This window comes from Papio anubis, chromosome 7 (genome assembly GCF_008728515.1).
Source record: "Papio anubis isolate 15944 chromosome 7, Panubis1.0, whole genome shotgun sequence".
NCBI classification, from domain to species: domain Eukaryota; kingdom Metazoa; phylum Chordata; class Mammalia; order Primates; family Cercopithecidae; genus Papio; species Papio anubis.
In genome coordinates, this window is record NC_044982.1 from 146,809,489 (window position 1) to 146,830,426 (window position 20,938).

At 39.6% G+C, this 20,938-nt stretch overlaps 1 protein-coding gene across 4 annotated transcripts in view; it reads right to left on the reverse strand.

Annotated features, from left to right (window-relative positions):
- Positions 1-1,780: 1,780 nt before the first annotated feature.
- Positions 1,781-20,938, reverse strand: part of BUB1B (BUB1 mitotic checkpoint serine/threonine kinase B) — a 61,893-nt gene continuing 42,735 nt past the window's right edge. For 2 of the 4 annotated variants that reach the window (XM_003900762.5, XM_009209902.4), the window contains exons 15-23: positions 17,690-17,964; positions 15,002-15,135; positions 13,964-14,104; positions 13,222-13,322; positions 10,656-10,805; positions 9,831-9,973; positions 5,300-5,471; positions 4,405-4,511; positions 1,781-2,347 (exon numbers count right to left, since the gene is read on the reverse strand). In XM_003900762.5, the coding sequence (XP_003900811.2) occupies positions 2,152-2,347; positions 4,405-4,511; positions 5,300-5,471; positions 9,831-9,973; positions 10,656-10,805; positions 13,222-13,322; positions 13,964-14,104; positions 15,002-15,135; positions 17,690-17,964 (1,419 nt within the window). In that variant the 3' untranslated portion in view covers positions 1,781-2,151. Of the gene's footprint in view, positions 2,348-4,404; positions 4,512-5,299; positions 5,472-9,830; positions 9,974-10,655; positions 10,806-13,221; positions 13,323-13,963; positions 14,108-15,001; positions 15,136-17,689; positions 17,965-20,938 lie in introns of all 4 variants that reach the window. The other 2 variants (XM_009209903.4, XM_009209901.4) reach the window with 1 other exon arrangement.

The window sequence follows — 20,938 nt, forward strand, 5'->3', positions numbered from 1 at the left end:
TAGCTTCCTCAGATTCTCCTCCCTTTCCTCACAGCCTACTTTCAGAAACAAAGCTTTACTTACACAGCACCCTGCTGTCAAGGTTGCTAAAGAATTCACTACATAGTAGCTAAGCCTATATTAAGAATAAATCTAAATTTACCGTCCAGTCTCAGAGTAATAACTTCATGTGTCAACAGAGTGAACTGAAATGAGGAGAGCAGAGAGGAGAGGGGCTTGATTATGTAAAAGATACAGATATATCATTTTACATCATCAGTACGGGAAGCAAATGTGAGAATGTTTGGAGAGCTGTATTTTGGTTAAGAGCAAATATTTCTAAGTTGATTATCTTTCAGATCCAAGTCATGTTGCAGTGCTTCAACTATATATGCTTAAATATTTTTAGTTGAGACATACGTAGGATTTTTTGCTTTCCAGCAATCTTAGAGCAGTAACAGTGACAATTAAAGTAAAAAAAAATAAGGCACTAGCATGGAGGAACATTAGGTAATTTTGATATTTAGATATGAAATTATTAGATAATTTTCTTTCCTTTTTTTGTTAGAGGCAGGGTCTTGTTCTGTCGCCCACAGCAAGAGTGCAATGGCGCAATCATGCTCACTACACCTTGAACTCCCAGGCTCAAGCAATCCTTTCGCCTCAGCTTCCCAAGTAGCTAGGACTATAGGCATGTGAGACCGCACCCAACTAATTTATATTTATTTTTATTTTTTGTAGAGATGGGGCTCACTTTGTCACCCAGGCAGCTCTCAAACTCCTGGCCCCATGTGAATCTCCCTCCTTGGCCTCCCAAAGTGCTCGGATTACAGGCATGAGTCACGGTGCCCAGCTGATAGTTGGATAATTTTCATTGCCTTTTTCTACCAATTTTCTTCCCTATCCCTGAGGCCAGGTGTAATTCATGCTTCCTTTTGGGAGTCCAGTACTTTATCTAGGCCTATTCTCTTCCAAACTATTTCATACTTCAAAGTTATCATTTTATTCTGACCTCCTGCTTCCTCAAATCTTTCAAACAAAATTTCCTTTTATTCTTTCACTGACCCTTGCCCCCTCCAAGTCATTCTGCATGTAATAGAATGGTGATTTTTCCATTTCTGAAAGGTTGCTAAATCCTCTTTAACACATTTGCTTTTATTTTCTAACAGTCAGATTCCTAATCAAGAGACCCAGTAGCAGCGCCACTAGATCATATAAATAGACCAAGGGGCTTGGTGGATAAAAGTGAAAGCATTAGGGGCGGGCATGGTGGCTCACGCCTCTAATCTCAGCACTTTGGGAGGCCGAGGTGGGCAGATCACTTGAGCCCCGGAGTTCGAGACCAGCCTGGGCAATGTGGCGAAACCCCATCTCTACAAAAGTACAAAAAATTAGCCAGATGTGGTGGTGTGAGCCTGTGCTCCCAACTACTTGGAAGGCTGAGATGGGAAAATTGCCAGAGTCTGGAAAGGCCAGGTGACAGCCTGGGCAACAGAGGACACCCTGTCTCCAAAAAAGTGAAAACATTAAAACATAAGCCACATATACAATCATGCCACTTGAAATTGAAGGAAATTTGGTCTTATGCATATCATCTTACCTACTTTTCAGTCTAGACCACTTATTTGAAGGTCAGACCCACCTAAAGAAGTAGTTGGCTATTCTGTCTCATCACAACCCTATTGCAACAATTCTAAGTCTAGGATATATAAATTTCCATGGCAAAATAGCCCCTCTCTGCAAAATTAAGCCATTTGTTATTTTAGTTTGCAAAGACTACATGACATGTTAGAAGCACAAATTTAACAGATACTATTTTATTATTTACAAAATACATGGTGATCGTAAGAGAACATTTTACAAATTACAAATGGGAAAAGTACAGGGAAAAGTAGAGACAAATGGGTTAAATAACAAGGTAACCATTTGTAATGAGCCTGTTTAGAATAAAATAGTTCTTCTTAAAAGTTAGACAAGGCCATGAGTAAGCATATCACTGTGTAAAAAATGTCAGTTTTTCGTATATTCGAAATACACGTCTACCAAAAAGCAGAAAAGCAATGGTAGTGCATCTAAATGTGTCCTAAATTAAATTACAGCATATACAGTTTCAGTGTTCCACAATACAACCATTGCTCTGAGGCAGGAATCTGTGAGACTTCACTGCCTAGCTCACTGAAAGAGCAAAGCCCCAGGACTAGTTAACTTCCCTACCTTCCATAAGGCTTTGTTCAGGTGACTTTGGAATGTAGTGTCAAAAACCCCATTCATTTCTGCTGCAAGCTCCCTCAGAACAGACACTGTGGCCTCATCATTGGCATTCAGAATCCGCACAAAGAATTTATTCCACAATTCACCATCTTTTAGCCTAAAAATATATAAAACCATTTCCATCAAGATTAGGCATATGAAAATTATAATTTCTTTTAGTTTAACTCAGTGGTACATTTATGCACCAAAATGGTGTAAGGTAATACCTAGAACTCTAGGGTTAGAGATCATTCAAATAGTCCTTTGAAAGCCCAGGGAAGAACTACAAAAAAGGGCTACCATAGTGGGAAAAGCCAAGATACAATGCACATAAAGGGAAAGTAGTTCTCTCATCTAAATCTATAAATTTCCTCTGTGTACTAAGGCATAGCACTTTTCTTCTACAAATAGAAGAAAAAGGAATTTTATTTCTTCCAACTTTCCTAGAGTCTAGGTCATCAAAAAGGCTATAGCTCCTTTCTCCCACCCAAGTAGTGGATCATCTTTACAATTCTCTGAGAATTGTAAGCTTGACTAAAGTAACTACTGCTTAATATGTTTGTACCTTTGCTTATTATTATTTTCTTTTGATCAGAGAAACTTCCCTTATTAGATAAGGCAGGGCTGTTAGGAAACCCCAACTGACCCCACTTGTTTCTGCTTGTGTTAGCCAGACCTGTCTGGCCCATAGCCAAGTGGACATACCTATATCCATCCTATATGTCTTACATTGTATTTCAAGCCTATTTTAAAAAATACATGTAAGAGATAACACTGGCCAAGTTCTGAATTAAATAAAGAGAAAACTATAATTCAATTATTCAAAGAGGAAAATAGAGAAGGGGCATTAAATCTTCAACACGGATTTTTTTTTTAATCAAAGAATATAACAATAGGTGACAGACTGGCAAACTTATGCTGGGAACTTATTTGCTAAGCTAAGCTAAAATGGAACATAGATACTTAAGTTGTTTGTTTTTGTTGTTGTTTTTTTTTTTTTAGATGGAGATCTCACTCTGTTGCCCAGGCTGGAGTGCAGTGGCACGATCTCAGCTCACTGCAACCTCTGCCTCCCGGGTTCTCAGGTTCAAGTGATTCTCGTGCCTGAGCTTCCCAAGTAGCTAAGATTACAGGGATGGGCCACCACACCCGGCTAATTTTCTTGTATTTTGAGTAGAGACGGGGTTTCACCATGTTGCCCAGGCTGCTCTCAAACTCCTGACCTCAGGTGATCTGCCTCAGCCTCCCAAAGTGCTGGGATTACAGGTGTGAGCCACCATGCTCGGCCGACTTAATAATTATGAGCAGGCTTGAGGGAGTACTAAGGTTCTGAGACCAAGCAGTGCTTATTAAGAGACCATTTACTTCTTCACCAGGAGATTCAGTTATCTGGTTCGGTTCTATCCACTTATTAAATAAATAATAGCCTAAAATTAGCATACAGTTTAGAAATGTAAGTCTTTTCAAGAGATGCTTATTAACTTTTGGTAATAATCGTTATTAAAAAGCAATTTAGGCCAGGCGCAGTGGCTCACATCTGTAATCCTAGCACTTTGGGAGGCTGAGGTGGGCGGCTCACGAGGTCAGGAGTTCGAGACCATCCTGGCCAACCTGGTGAAACCCTATCTCTACTAAAAATACAAAAATTAGCCAGGCATGGTAGTGCACGCCTGTAATCCCAGCTACACAAGAGGCTGAGGCAGGAGAATCGCTTGAACCTGGGAGGCAGAGGTTGCAGTGAGCTGAGACTGTGCCACTGCACTCCAGCCTGGGTGACACAGCGAGACTCTACCTCAATAAATAAATAAATAAATAAATAAATAAATAAATAGGAATTTAAGGCTAACACCAATTGATTAGGAAATTATTCTCATGAAATGTTTATTTTCACATATTTAAACTGGGAAGCTTCCATACTATAGCTGTAGTCTGGAAGATACAGCTACATTCAGAATGAGGTCCTGAAGTCTGAATAGTTTTGAATCTTATTTTTAATGAGCAGTTCTTTTATCCTGCACTAGATGCTCTGCTGATACTCTAATGAAAACTCGCTGAAACTACTGGAATCATGGCATTTGGGTTAAAAAAACTAAGGCTGCCAAAGCAGAGATAGCACCCAAGAGAAACAGAAAATTACAGGGACGGGCAGAGACCCTGAAATTCATCAATACTTACTCAGAAATATTTTGGCTAAGTTTCCAGAAGGACCCATCCCAGAAGACCTGTAGGTGTTCCTTGAACAAAAGTAAATGTGCTAAATCTGCTATACCAAACAGGTCTACCTGAAATCACAAAAAGCACCATCAGCTAAAATAATTCTCTGCCTCTACCATGGCAGCTTATTTCGGTAGGAAGTTGAAAGGTATTACAGTGCTTAACTAAGTTTAATTTATGACATACATTTTAGTAGACTGTTCCTCACCCTTACAGTAAAGGGAGAAGCTCTCCAAAGAAATGATCAATAGAGCCAACTCTAGGAGATCTCCTTAAGAACAAAAGATGAAATATTTGGACTATCACATTCAAATCTGTAGACCTACTGAGTTTGCATGAACTCCAACTGTGATCTAAATGGGGTCCACATGATTAGTTCAGGTTTGTGCTACATATTCAATCAGCAAATGTCTTATGTCTAGAGCTGAGTTAGAGTGAATTTCTGCATATAACGCCACCATACAAAAGACTTTACTTTTGTGCTAATGTTCTTTTTATATACATTACTTCATTTACTCCTCACAACAATTCTGATAAACACACAGCAGAGACTGTTATCCCTTTTTTACAGAGAAGATCACAGAAAATGACTTATAAAAGATTACATGGGTGGTAGGCAGTAGGAATGGCCCTGGCACTTGGTTACAGTTAGTCATGTGTTTGCACGTGTATGTGTATATTCTTCAATGCTGTAACACAAAAATGTTACATTTTACTTCACTTGGTGATATTTGAAAACTAGGTCATCTATTCTGGGAGAGTCAGTATCAGTAAACACCAGCTTTTATAGCTTATCTAGATAATAAAGAGATTAAGAAACCCTCTCCATATTTGCTCAGGCTTGTTTTACACTTACCTGGTAGGGAGAAGAACAGTTAGCCAGGATCTTTTGTCCTTCCAGGATCTGTACAGTCCGAAAGCCGCTGAGGGTAAAAACATCTAGCTGTACCCTAAGGTCAACACTGTAGGAAAAGTCCACTATCTTCAAAGCTTCATTGTTCTCGTTACAATCATAGGGATCGTGGATTCTGAGCCCAGATTTAAGAGAAGGAGATAATAAAAATAGGCCATGAAAGAAGCTGCATAGCTGGTCTTTAAAAAAAAAAAAAGGTACCTTGAGTACCTCTTAGCTATGCCGACAACTCCCTCCAGTGGTTAATTTTGAAAATGCACCTGTAAGACTCAAGAGTAGTGGCAGTGTCCACCCAATGCGGAAGGAATGTCACCAGTTTGGTGACACAAAGTATATTTCAGTCACCATGCATGGCCACCATTAAACATTTATCAAGCTTCCATATTATATAAAGTAAGTATGGAGGCAGAGCACAGGCTTCTTCCCTGTACTGTACACATTAACACATACAATTGCAATGATTTATACACTGACAGGAATTACGATGGAGGAAATTAAAATTTTATAGGTGTCATAGCCTTTCTTGTTTACTATTCCAGATAGGCTTTCCAGGTATTGTTCAGAGTCTTCCTTCCAGAGTTTAATGGAAAACAATGCAAGTCTGTTTTATAAAGTCCTACCTATATTGTAAAACACCATATTTTATCTTACTCTTATTCGTAATTCCAGTTCTTATTTACTAAAAAAAACTTTATAATACTAATTAATTATCAATTAATTTTGTTTTCCTTGGGTTTATCTATCCTAATAACGCTATTCTCCATGGAGACATAGGAACTGTTTATAAATGAAAAGAGTGGGTTTTCATGTGCTCCTTTTGTCTCTGTTTTTCTCAATTAGTTCCCTCAAACTCCTGATATTGGTGCAATATTCCTAAATACAGGCTTTAACTACTCCAATTACATACCTCCACAGCACAGAATGATCTATGTATTTTACTTTAAAATTGACAATTGCTCCCATTTTTCCTTGGCACAAGATCCAACCTTTTTTGGCCACCATTAAACTATACTATAATTAAAAAATATATATCTATATATCTATATATATATAGTATATATATCTATTGTTACAATCATAGGGATTGTGGATTCTGATATATAAAAAATATATGTGTGTATTTTATATATATATAAAATATGTGTGTGCATGTGTGTGTTTTGTTTGGTTTCTTAGACAAGCTCTCACTGTCACTGAGGCTGGAGTACAGTGGTGTGATCTCAGCTCACTGCAGTCTCTGCCTCCTGGGTTCAAGCGATCCTCCCATCTCAGCCTCCTAAGCAGCTGGGATTACAGGTGTGTGCTACCACGCCTGGCTAATTTCTTAATTTTTTTGTAGAGATGAGGTCTCATTATATTGCCCAGGCTGGTCTTGAACGCCTAGGCTCAAGTGATCCTCTGCCTTGGTCTCCCAAGGTGCTGGCATTACAGATGTGAGATACCATGCCCAGTGTAATTGTAAAATATTTATATAAATTTGGAGGCACAGGAAAAAATGTTTCATAGATTAATAAAAAGAAGCCCCAGCACTTTGGGAGGCCGAGACAGGCGGATCACGAGGTCAGGAGATCGAGACCATCCTGGCTAACACGGTGAAACCCCGTCTCTACTAAAAAATACAAAAAAAAAACTAGCCGGGCGAGGTGGCGGGCGCCTGTAGTCCCGGCTACTCGGGAGGCTGAGGCAGGAGAATGGCGGGAACCCGGGAGGCGGAGCTTGCAGTGAGCTGAGATCGGGCCACAGCACTCCAGCCTGGGTGACAGAGCGAGACTCCGTCTCAAAAAAAAAAAATAAATAAATAAAAATAAAAATAAATAAATAAATAAATAAAAAGAAGCATGCATGAAGGTGTCCTAGTCCTTTAATCAGCTACTAACTCACTGTTACTTTGGATAGGACATTCCATTTTTTTTGGATCTCATTTTCCTCACAAAAAATATGTAGAAACTAAAGTAAGCAACTAAACTAAGCAATTTCAAAAGGTTCTTTCTGGCTTTTATTTATTTTTGTAGAGATGGGGTCTTGCTATGTTGACCAGGCTGGTCTTGAACTCCTGGCCTCAAGAGATCCTCCTGCCTTTGCCTCCCAAAGTGCTGGGACTGCAGATGTGAACCACTGCATCCAGCCCTTTCTGGCTTTTGTTGTTTTGTTTTGAGATGGAGTCTTGCTCTGTCACCCAGGCTGGAGGGCAGTGGTGCCATCTTGGCTCACTGCAAGCTCCGCCTCCTGGGTTCACACCATTCTCCTGCCTCAGCCTCCTGAGTAGCTGGGACTACAGGCACCTGCCACCACGCCTGGCTAACGTTTTGTATTTTTAGTAGAGACGGGGTTTCACCGTGTTAGCCAGGATGGTCTCGATCTCCTGACCTCATGATCTGCCCGCCTCAGCTTCCCACAGTGCTGGGATTATAGGCATGAGCCACCGCGCCCGGCCTCTGGCTTTTTTTTTTTGAGACGGAGTTTTGCTCTTGTTGCCCAGGCTGGAGTGCAATGGTACGATCTCGGCTCACTGCAACCTCTGCCTCCTAGGTTCAAGCAATTCTCCTGCCTCAGCCTCCCAAGTAGCTGGGATTACAGGTATGCACCACCACACCTGGCTAATTTTGTATTTTTAGTAGAGATGGGGTTTCTCCATGTTGTTCAGGCTGGTCTGATCTCAGGTGATCTGCCCACCTCGGCCTCCAAAAGTGCTGGGATTACAGGCATGAGCCACTGTGCTCGGCCCCTTTCTAGCTTTAAATTCCTTATCAATCTATGTGAAATTTCTGATTAAATTTGATAAGCAGTGACAAAGTAAAAAGCAATGCCTCTTTAATACTATGTACTTTCCTAGAGCCTCTGGTGGCTGAGAGAAGGGTTATCGTATTCCATAGACCACAAATGCCTAATTCTAAAAGGCTTAGAAAATACCTCTGCTTCCAATTTCCATAGCCCTGGGAATTTCAGCACTGTCATTTTAATGTTGTTAAGTAGAGTGAAAATATACCAGGGGTTCTCATATTTGGAAATTTTGGGGGATTTTTGGTGGTCACAACGGCTTAGGGGATTGTTACTTGCACTTAATTGGGTGGGTGGGGGGAATAGGAATATAAAACATCCTGCATTGCTTAGAACATACCTGCACAAAGAATTGTCTCATCCAAAATATCTATGGTGCCCTGGATGAGAAATGCTGCTACATTATGTCTGGGAAAGACTTTGACTCTGCTATCTCAGGGGAGAAGGTGGGATTCTCTAGTTCTTTTGGTTACAATCACAGGAACACATTGAGGGTTCTTTTGGTTACAATCACAGGAACACATTGAGGGTTCTTTTAATTTCCATGTTAACTATAATTTAGAGTCTAATTCAATCTCTTCTTATAGATTAAGTAGTCAGAAGAAACGTAAAGAATAAGTCCAGCTATTAGTATATACCAGTGGCCTCAGAAACAAAGTTAACACCTCATCCAAGACATCTGGTTGGGCAGACAAAGCATCTTTAAACCAGGTTGCTTTTACTCAAACACTATAACACCAATGATCACTAAAAGAACGTAGTAGTCCTCTAGTCCTTTTCACAAAGCAAAAATGTTGGACTGTTTTTGCCTAATTAATGCCTGAATGTGATCTATATTTTCTCAGTTCTTAGTATTCATTTATCCTGCTCTGTGCTCACTCCTTGAACCTGATGGACACACTGGGTTTAATTTGAACACTAAGCCTCATTCCTTGGCATAGTTTGTATTTGAACTCTAGTTTTACCCACTTCTCTTGGCTAACATGTCAGTCAGGCCTGACTTAAGCTTTGGTCTATGAAACTGAGCAGTGCCTTGATTTTGCTGGCATCCTCGCTAGATTGGCACGGGTCCCACTCAAAGAATGACTAAACAATCCACTTTATATTCCTCAAAATATTCATATTTTATATCTTGTCTTGATGTATATCATCACAATACTCAGTGATTAATTATTTTATCTGATTTAGTCTATTTCCTCAATGTGTTTATTTCTTTGAATTATTTTAAATTATTCTCAATGATTTTTTACTTTTAGATAAATATTCTCTTAACATAATGTGTTCCTCCATATGGCATTTATCAAAATGCTTTAAAAACTGGCAACTTGGCCGGGTGCAGTGGCTCACGCCTATAATCCCAGTACTTTGGGAGGCTGAGGTGGGCAGATCACTTGAGGTCAGGAGTTTGAGACCAGCCTGGGCAACACATGGCAAAACCTCATCTCTACCGAAAAATACAAAAACTTAGCCGCGCGTGGTGGTGCGCGCCTGTGGTCCCAGCTACTAGCAAGGTTAAGATGGGAGAATCGTTTGAACCTGGGAGGCGGAGGCTGCAGTGAGCCGAGATCATGCCACTGTACTCCAACCTAGGTGACAGAGTGAGACCCTCGCCTCCAAAAAGAAAAAAAAAAAAAAGTGGCAACTATCCATGTTTTAAGAGAAAGCTGATAGAATTATAACAATGAAAAGGACCAACCTGTTTCTGAGAATCAGACTCCTTGGACTCAAGTCACCATGGACTATTTCTGCTTTGTGAAGCTTCTCCACTATTGTCAAAAGGTTGTAAATAATCAACACTGCTATTTCATGGGTAATATATTCACTGTGTTGGAGAAGATCCTGGAAATTGAAGGACAGAAAACTCACTATTTCTCAAGTTTGGCAGATTGTAGTTATACTCAATACCTTGGTCACTGATGGTTTGTAGTTTTCCTTGTTCTCTACTGGAACACAGGCACCTCTGTAGACTGAGTCTATGTCCCAGTTTTAATAATACTGCAATCTCCCATAAGATTGTTTGTAAGGATTTAATGACATAATGATGAATGGCATCAAGAGTGAGCCTGGCCCAAAATAGGTACTTAATAAATGTTTTAAAATACCCTCATTCCAACTGTTTTTGAGAATTTATATTATCATCAAAATCTGTAGCAAACCTTCTTAAGAAGAAACCAAAGAGTAAAATGACATATTGTGTCTGGGTTTAAAAAATTATCCAGTGGGGGTAGCATAGCTAAAACAAGAGTGGCCATGAGCTAAGATTATCATAGATGACTAGTTCATGGGAGTTCATTGTACAATTCTACTTTTATTTATGCTTGACAACTGACCAAAAAAAGTTAAAAGAATACCAAAGAGATCTTTGGTCAAAATAACTTGAGAAAATTATCAATGCTTTTAACTTATAATTGAATTGGTCTATTTCTAGAAGATTGATAGGTTTTGTACTAAATTCCTATGAGAAATGGAGCACAAATCTCTCTACTTGAGGACTTTAAATTATATTTTTAGTATTACAAACCTGAAGGGTGAAGCAGTTTATATATTGGTGCCAAACAATACAGCCATCTTGATATTGATAACAGCTGCACAAATGATCAAAGGCCTCATTTAAACGTTCCTTTAACTTGAGGTTGATATAAAAGTCCCATGGGACAGGTTGAGAAGATACCTGTAAGATATTGTATTTTAAAAATTAAATTCAATTAAGTATAGGGTTATGGCTGGCAGGTTGAAACACATTCCTTCCAGCCCTTCTGATAGAGAAATAATAAAGAGATATTTTTAAAGGCATAAATCTACTATAAAAGACACAATAGCAACAAATTCTGGAAAGAGAATAAGCTGGAAAGAGAAGAGGAGGTAACAATCCAGTTAGAATAAAAACTGATTTTGGCAGAGGAGAAAGCTGAGCTACATTTACACTACAAGGCTATTTCCCTATAGTATATAACTGCCAGCACCAATTACCCATGGAAGTGACGCTGAGGGTGGAGCTAAGACAGGAGTGACTGAATCCCATTTAAGAGGAAGGTAGGCCTAGTGTAGTGGCTCATGCCTGTAATTCCAGCACTCTGGGTGGCCGAGGCATGTGGATCACCTGACATCAGGAGTTCAAGACCAGCCTGATCAACATGATGAAACCCTGTCTCTACTAAAAATACAAAAAATTAGCTGGGTTTTTGGTGGCGGGTGCCTGTAATCCCAGCTACGCGGGAGGCTGAGGCAGGAGAATTGCTTGACCCTGGGCGGCAGAGGCTGCAGTGAGCCAAGATCGTGCCATTGCACTCCAGTCTGGGTGACAAGAGCAAAAGTGCGTCTCAAAAAAAAGAGGAAGGTAGACCCCAGCTTCCCTCCTCTGCTCCAATAGCCCAGCCCAGCAACTACCTCTCCGCTATTCTCGAAGACCAGAAGTTTATTACCTAGTGAGTATAAAACAGAAGGGCTCTGGACTACAGAGCACTAGGCACCACTGAGGGGCATAGAAATAACATGGAAAACAGGGAAAAGTGTATATATCGGATGTTATATATGCAGCGGTTAAGATGTTAAGAGGTACCTCCCTGCCCTTCCATTCTTCAGACCAATTTCCTTACTCAGCTTTCAGAAAGCTAGAAGCCAGGCTTATATGCTCCAGGCAGAAAATCAGAAGTCTCCTCTGAGGGAGAAGACTTCTCTGATCAGCTCAAGAGAAAAGATCTAAAGATTGGAGGGTTTTCCAATAAAATGGCCAAGCTAGATCATTCTACGTTGAGGTCCACAGCTGTCAAGGTCTTTCCATATACACAGAGCTTTCAATTAGCTTTCAGTGTCCTATACTTAAATATGAATAGAGAGTCAGAGACTTGAAGAAAGCCTGTAGTGTGAAAGAGATCAAAACCGACAAAAAAAAAAAAACGAACAAAAAAAAACCAAAAAAAAACAAGAAGAAACAGATGACAAAGGGAGAAAAAAATGTTAAAGTATCATTAGTATTTTCAGAAAGACAAGGAATATTGTCTTTGAAATAAAGAATAGAATGCTACAAAGAAAATTCTGAGAATAAAAAAAGCTCTTGAAAATTAAATATAGAAATAAAAACCTAGTAAAAAGATCAAAAATATTAAGCTGATAAAATACTCAGAAAGTAAAAAGAGAAAACATAGGAGAAAAAAAGTTAAATTTTTAGAGGTTCTCTCCAAAAGATGCCATATGTACCTCTAATAAAAGGAATTAGAGAATAAGAGAACAGAGGAAACTGAGGGGAAAAAATAATTTCTCCATTGAAGAAAATTTCTCAGAACTGAGGGAACTGACAGATTGAAATGGCCATTGAGTATCTAACACATAAGTGACAACAAACTTATGAAAAGGCATGTAATTGTGACATTTCAGAATAGTGGGGACAAGAATAAGATCCTATAAGGATCCAGAAAGCGGGAAAAATAACTTCACACAAAGCTTTGAGACTCAGAATGGCAAAAAAATTCAAAAGCAAAGTTAGATGCCTGTAATCCAGTTCTTTGGGAGGTCAAGGTGGGAGGATTGATTGAATTGATTGAGTCATGAATTCAAGACCAGCCTAGGCAACACAGGGAGGCCCTCGTCTCTACAAAAAATAATTAGCTGGGAGTGGTGGCGTGCATCTACAGTCCCAGCTATTCCAGAGGCTGAGGTGGGAGGATTGCTTGAGCTCAAGAGGTTGAGGCTGCAGTGAGCTGTGATCATGCCACTGCACTCCAGCCTGGATGACAGAGAGAGACCCTGTCCTTAAAAAAAAAAAAAGAAAGAAAGAAAAGGATAAAAAGAAACTAGGTATCCAATATAATAAAAAGGTAATGTGAATACCTAGGATGATAATAAATGGAAATTCCAAGGTGACTGCGGATGGTGATTGTGTGAAAGTTAATGTATAACTTGTCCAGATTGGAGCAGGCCAGAAACTATCAGCAGAGATTTCCTCAAAAAAATGAAACTGAAAGGATACTTAATATATTTGGACATATTGAGAGAGATTATTAGAAAGATGTGATGGTACCATAAGGACAGTTATTGCTTCAATCCATATTATTTACAAAGTAACTGAAATTACAAAGAATTAGTCCCACCTTTATTATGGTTAATTCTGCAGAGTTTCTTGGTGCCACCCAGAATAACTTGTAATCTTCACATATTAGGTATTCTCGTTTAATGCAGTAATCCTCATTACCTGTTGATAAAGTTTGATTCCATTTAAAAATCACTGTGAACATATACAGCCCTCTAGCTTTTACCTCCTGGTTTAAGGAACAGAGGCACTGGTATATTTGCCAGTTAGTAGTATCTACAATACTTTTAAAAATAATTTGTTAAAAATTGTAAGAGGAGAAGACATAATTCCTATTATTAAGACATGAAGTGGCGGGCGCGGTGGCTCAAGCCTGTAATCCCAGCACTTTGGGAGGCCGAGATGGGCGGATCACGAGGTCAGGAGATCGAGACCATCCTGGCTAACACTGTGAAACCCCGTCTCTACTAAAAAATACAAAAAACTAGCCAGGCGAGGTGGCGGGCGCCTATAGTCCCAGTTACTCGGGAGGCTGAGGCAGGAGAATGGCGTGAACCCGGGAGGCGGAGTTTGCAGTGAGCTGAGATCTGGCCACTGCACTCCAGCCTGGGCGACAGAGCGAGACTCCGTCTCAAAAAAAAAAAAAAAAGACATGAAGTTACTGATGTGTCATCCTCTATATTGCTTTTTTAAAAAATACAATCTAGGAATATTTACACTGCTCAAGCATCAAGCTTAAGTACAAATAATCACTTATTTGTATGCTGTCATACACCAGAGGACATGCGTTCAATGGTACTTACCTAATTCAATTTCCTTCTCAATTTCCAACTTAGGCATTGGTCTGTCTTCTATACACAACTCTGCAGAGGCACTTAACTCTGGTAGGGACTTCAGTAGTTGTCTGCGATACTGTGAACACCATGGTGACTGAGTAGGGTTTTCTGCTAGTGGGAGGGAAAGGTGAAAAGATATCACCAAAAAAATAACCTAATGCTTCAACTGGATATTATAACAGAGTAGAAGAAAAAAAAAAACAAGGTTACACAATCAGCACTGTTAATTTAACTACACTCACCTGTCTCAGGTGTTTATGAAACTGTGTTCACTTCGTACTAATCTATTCTAGAAATTTCACAATTTATGGCAACTTCTGTCTTTTTTTTTTTGAGACGGAGTCTCGCTCTGTCGCCCAGGCTGGAGTGCAGTGGCGCCATCTTGGCTCACTGCAAGCTCCGCCGCCCGGGTTCACGCCATTCTCCTGCCTCAACTTCCCAAGTAGCTGGGACTACAGGCGCCCGCCACCATGCCCAACTAATTTTTTGTATTTTTAGTAGAAACTGTGTTAGCCAGGATGGTCTTGAGCTCCTGACCTCATGATCCACCCACCTCGGCCTCCCAAAGTGCTGGGATTACAGGCGTGAGCCACTGTACCCGGTGGGCAACTTCTTTAAGAAAAACACCTAGGCTAGGCATGGTGGCTCACACCTATAATCCCAGAGAGTGGGAGGCCGAGGCGGGAGGATCCTTTGAGGCCAGGAGTTTGAGACCAGCCTGGGCAAAATGGCGAAACCCCGCCTCTACAAAAAAATACAAAAATTTGCTGCCCATGGTGGTGGTGCAGTTGTGGTCCCAGCTACTCAGGAGGCTGAGGTAGGAGGATCACCTGAGCCCAGTAAGTTTGAGGCTGCAGTGAGCTATGATTGTGCCACTGCACTCCATCCTGGGTGACAGAGTGAGACCCTGTCTCAAAAAAAGAAGCAAAGAAAAACATAGAGCTCAGTTTGCTGAGATAAACAAGTGTTCGCTAGGCATGGATATAGTGGTATGTATGATCCTACCTGAAGTCTCATTAGTAAGTTCTAGTTTCTCAGGAATCTGAAGACATTTGATGGAGGAGGTGCTTGCAACCGAGGCAGAAGAACCAGAGAAGCCAGAGGAGTGTGTGGCTTCACGACTGTCTTCAATAATTGGGCTAAAAGAATCACAAATAAGTTAATTATTATAGGAATAATATATATTGGCGGCCGGGCACGGTGGCTCACGCCTGTAATCCCAGCACTATGAGAGGCCGAGGTGGGTGGATCATGAGGTCAGGAGATCAAGACCATCTTGGCTAACACGGTGAAACCCCATCTCTACTAAAAATACAAAAAGTTAGCTGGGAGTCGTGGCAGGTGCCTGTAGCCCCAGTTACTCGGGAGGCTGAGGCAGGAGAAAGGCGTGAACCCGGGAGGCGGAGCTTGCAGTGAGCCGAGATGGCGCCACTGCACTCCAGCCTGGGCGACAGAGCAAGACTCTGTCTCAAAAAAAAAAAAAAAAGGAGTAATATATATAAACTTTGTTATAATTTCATAAATTCTTAATGTATAATTTTTTTTTTTTTTTGAGACAGAGTTTTGCTTGTCACCCAGGCTGGAGTGCAACTGCACGATTTTGGCTCACTGCAACCTCTGCCTCCCAGGTTCAAGTGATTCTGTCTCAGACTCCTGAGTAGCTGGGATTACAGGCACCTGCCACCACGCTGGGCTAAGTTTTGTATTTTTAGTAGAGACAGGGTTTCACCATGTTAGTCAGGCTGGTCTTGAACTCTTGCCTTCATGTGATCCACCTGTCTCATCCTCCTAAAGTGCTGGGATTATAGGTGTGAGCCACTGCACCCAGCCTTAATCTATAAATTTTATAATTTTATGTTATACTTTTATTTTTAATACAATTTAATAAAATTTAGGTTTAAATAATTTATAATTTGTTATCAATTTATTTGATAGTCTCTTTTTTTTTTTTTTACTTTTATTTTTATTTTTGAGACAGGATCTCACTCTGTCACCCAAGCTAGAGTGCAGTGGTGCGATCATGGCTCACTGCAGCCTTAATTTCCTGGGCTCAAGTGATCCTCCCACCTCAGCCTCCCAAGTAGCTAAAAGGTTGTAAAACAAAAAAGCTAATTTCTGCGACTACTTGGGAGGCTGAGGTGGGAGAATCACTTGAGCCCAGGAAATGATAGCTGGGTGAGTACTACCATGCCTAGCTGATTTTTTTGATTTTTATTAGACACAAGGCATCACTTTGTTCCCCACGCTGGTCTTAAACTCCTGGCCTCAAGGGATCCTCCCACCTTAGCCTCCCAAAGTGCTGGGATTACAGGCAAGAGCCAATGCACTCAGCAATAATCTCATTTTTCAAGTCCATTATTTCCCCAAATCAGAATCTAGGTAACCTCCTCTAAATCTGGTGAACAAGCCATGTCCAGCATACATTTCTGGATTTATGCTTTATTTACCTATAGTAAATAAAGATATTACCTATAGTAAATATCTACTCTATATTCCATAATATTGAGAAACACTGACTAACACTGACACTTTCTTCCTCTTTATCCTTTCTCTGGACTTTTTTTTCTTCAATAAGAAAAGATTAGGCAAAGAAAAGAGAAACCCAAATCATGCAGTGTGAATACATCCTAGCAAATGTGCTTAAAAGCTTGTAGGGAAAAAGTTTCAAAAAAAATGTTTTTTTGAGTAGAGCTCAAAATTTTTTTTTTTTTTTTTTTTTTGGTTGACCAAGCTGGTCTTCAACTCCTGGCCTCAAGTGATCTGCCCCCTCAGTCTCCCAAAGTGCTGGGATTACAGAGGTGAGCCACTGCATCTGGTCTCTCAAAATGTAGCTTTAAAAGCAAAAATTAGCAAATTAAAAAGTATTCTTAAAACTGGAATTAGTTTAAACTAGCTGACCTAAAACAAGGCTCAGACCCTGGCTGTAAGCCATTCCCTCATATCTATTCCATAGTTCATTTTCATCTCTCTATCAAAAGATACTTTTTTAAAAAGCACATCTCTAGTTGCCTATTTAAAATTCACATAAGCTGGCCGGGCGCAGAGGCTCACTCCTGTAATCCCAGCACTTTGAGAGGCCGAGGCGGGTGGATCATCTGATGTCAGGAGTTTGAGACTAGCCTGGCCAACATGGTGAAACCCTGTCTCTACTAAAAATATAAAAATAAGCCAGGCATGGTGGTGCGCGCCTGCAGTCCCGGCTACTTGGGAGGCTGAGGCAGGAGAATCGCTTGAACCTAGGAGGCGGAGGTTGCAGTGAGCTAAGATAGCGCCACTGCACTCCAGCCTGGGTGACAGAGACTCCGTTTCAGTAAATAAATAAATAAATAAATAAATAAATAAATAAATAAATAAAATTAACAAAAGCTATCCTACCACTATTTTAAACTCAATATTAAAGAAAAACTAAATGCCTACTTTTTGACAATCATGTACACTTTGCAAAGTTTTCCTCAGTGGTACAATACCCCTCTCGGACCACTTAGTTTCTTCACCATCAAAGTTTACTTTTAACCCTCACATCCAAATCAACCATTGACATTTTATCTGGGGCAGCCCTACTCTCATATAAAGCACTTAGCACAGTACCTGGCAGTTAGTAAGAACTTGATAACTGATTACTATAACTGACAAACACACACAGAATAAGAGAGTAAACAATCTGGTTTGTAAAACCTGTAAATTCCCAATCACCTCAGCTTCTTGATGCTGAGAGTCTGACTGTAGATAGTGCCACAAGCTGCCTGCTGGTCCTCAGAGGTCTTTACATCTAGATCCTCTTCCTGTAACAGTCTCTCAGGATCAGAAGGGAGATTCTTCAAGGACATTATCTCATGAAAAGGAGTGGATACAAAACGAGCTGCTCTGGCGAAGTCACAAGTGTCTTCTGGGTTAGGACAAATTGTTACATTTCTGAAGCCTGTGATAATGGCATCCTCACTCAAGGGTTCAATTTCCGTAAATTCATCCTGAAGTGAAAACCATATAAAGTTTAGCTAAACTATTTCAATACATGAAGAACTTTTTTACTGAGAGAGACACATTAGCTCAGTGACATAGGATACAGAAATAGCATATCAGAATATCTAGGCAAAGATAAAAAGGTTTTTATATCATGAACACAGTAAACTATACTTCATCCAAAAAATGTACCAGGAAGATTCTCCATATAAAGAAAAATATTGGGCAATGTTTTGTTCCTCAACAAATTTCACCTATGAAGTAAAGCACAAATACTATCTTTCTTCTGGCTTTCACTTAGTAAATATTCTAATAATCTGCTATCCTCCTAGTTTTTAGGTCTTCTTCCCCTATGCTACATACCTAATTTTTATTTATTTCTTAAAGATAATTCATGTATGTCTGGTAGGATACATGCACAGCATATTCTATGCATTTAAAAAGGAGTTTTAAAACCAGGGAATGTAGCATTCATGATACTGTGTATTGCTGTTTCTCATACTTTTTGTATTTTTTCCTTCCTATGCTATATAAAATTCTTTAAAAACATAATGGCCACACTGTGGGTCTATAAGAAATTAACCAACTTTCAGGCTATTCTGTTTTTTACTAGTTTAAAACTACTTTAAATATACATAAATCTTTAGAAACACTTTAATTTTCTTAGGATTAATTCCTAAAAGTAGAGTTATCAGGTCAAAAGGTTATAAACACTAAAGTTTATATGTATTACTTAGCTGTCCTCAGAGAAATTACACCACTTTACATATTTACCTGTAGTATACAAATAGTGCCTATTTGATTTAACCCATATGGATACTAGAGATTAACCTTCTAGATCATTACCAATTTGACATATACTTTGAATTTCTGAGTAACTAAAGGTGGGCGGTACATCTGGAAGAAACAAAGTATAGTTAAAAAAAATAATAGGCCAGGTGCAGTGGCTGTAATCCCAGCACTTTGGGAGGCTGAGGTGGGTGGATCACCTGAGGTCAGGCGCTCGAGACCAGCCTGGCCAACATGGCAAAACTCCGTCCCTACTAAAAATACAAAAATTAGCTGGGCGTGGTGGCAGGCGCCTGTAATCCCAGCTACTCAGGAGGCTGAGGCAGGAGAATTGCTCGAACCCAGGGGGCAGAGGCTGCAGTGAGCTGAGATCATGCCACCTCACTCCAGCCTGAGTGAAAGAGTGAAACTCAATCTCAAAAAAAAAAAAAAAAAAAGATTTGGCCAGGTGTATTGGCTCACACCTGTAATCCCAACACTCTGGGAGGCAGGCTGAGGCGGGAGGATCACTTGAGCCCAGGAGTTTGAGACCAGCTTAGGCAACATGGCGAAACCGTGTCTCTCCAAAAAATAAAAAATTGGCCAGGCATAGTGGCTCACACCTGTAGTCCCACCTAATTGGGAGGCTGAGGTGGGAGGAATGCTTGAGTCCAGGAGGTAGAGGCTGCAGTGAGCTGAGATCACGCCACTATACTCCAGCCTGGGTGACAGACAGCCTATCTAAAAAAGAAAAAGAAAGAAAGAAATAAAAAAAAAAATATATATATATATATGTATTTATATATGTGATTAAAGTAAAATAGATGTTTATAATCTATACATTTTATGCAAATACTACTTATAGCCCTAGTAGCTTACATATTTTAGGTACCTAGTAACAAAATTCAAGTAAAAGATTGGTTAAAAAAAAAAAGGTCGATGAAGTTGGACTCCTTTAACAAATAAGCGTATCCTTGAACAGCTGAATCTAGAACCACTGCATCCAAATCCAGCCTGTTAATCATGTTCTCTGGTGGTATACTCCAGAACACAGTATGTAATCAATTACTCTTACATCACTGTCTTTTCATAGCAGTCAGTAGACTAACTGTATCAGAATTATCTGAGAAAGTATTTTTTAAACGACAAAAATACATGGTTGGACTTCTTCCCTGGAAATTCCAATGGCACATTGATGGAATGGGGCTTAAGCACTGTTAGTCACAAAAGACTCCCTAGTCTCTTCTGAGTTGATGGAAATAATTCTATATCTTGATAGGAGAAAAAATTGCATGGAAAAATTCACCCTGCTGTACAATATTTGTGCAGTTTACCGGATATAAAATATACCTCAATAGAGAAGAAACTAAAATGAAAAAGTGTTTTCAAAAAAACTTCCTCCAAATGATTCCCTAGGATGTGGAAAACGCTGCTTTAAGTCACTAAAGCTACTGCTCACATCACCCCTTAAAAGTCTTCAGATTAAACATACTCAATTCTTTTCAGTCTCATGACAAGCTTCCAGAGGCTGGTTTGAAGAGAATGATTTTTCCTCCTTAAAACTTTAATAAAATGCCAATAATAAAGGTTATTTTGACTTAAATGTCTACACAGGGTCTTTTCACCCTAAGCATTATGTCATTAGTCTACAGCGGTTAATATAGAACATTACTGAAGAAAAATGATTGGCCCACATAACTTTTGCATTGCCACAAAAGGTATTTTATATAAAAAAGAACAAATGTCTTTTGCTATGTTGGTTAAAAAATTAAAAGTGCAAAAGGCTTTAAAATTAGTGATTTATCCTCACTTATAAAAATTGATATATAATTCATACACCATAAAATTGACCCTTTTGAAGTGTATTTCAGTGGTTTTTGGTATATTCACAAGGTTGTACAACCATCATCACTATCTAATTCCAGAATACTTTCATCACTCCAAAAAGAAACCCCATACCCATTAGCAGTCACTCTCCACCACCCTCTCCCTAATCCCCTGGAAAACTTCAATCCATACCTTTGCCTATTCTGGATATTTCATGAAAATGACATCATATAATATGTGGTCTTTGTATCTGATTTCATTCACTTGACATAACGTTTTCAAGGTTCACCTATGTTGTGACATGTATTAGTACTTCATTCCTTTTTATAGCCAAATAATATTTCATGGTATGGATATACAACATTTTGTTTATCCATTCATCAGTTG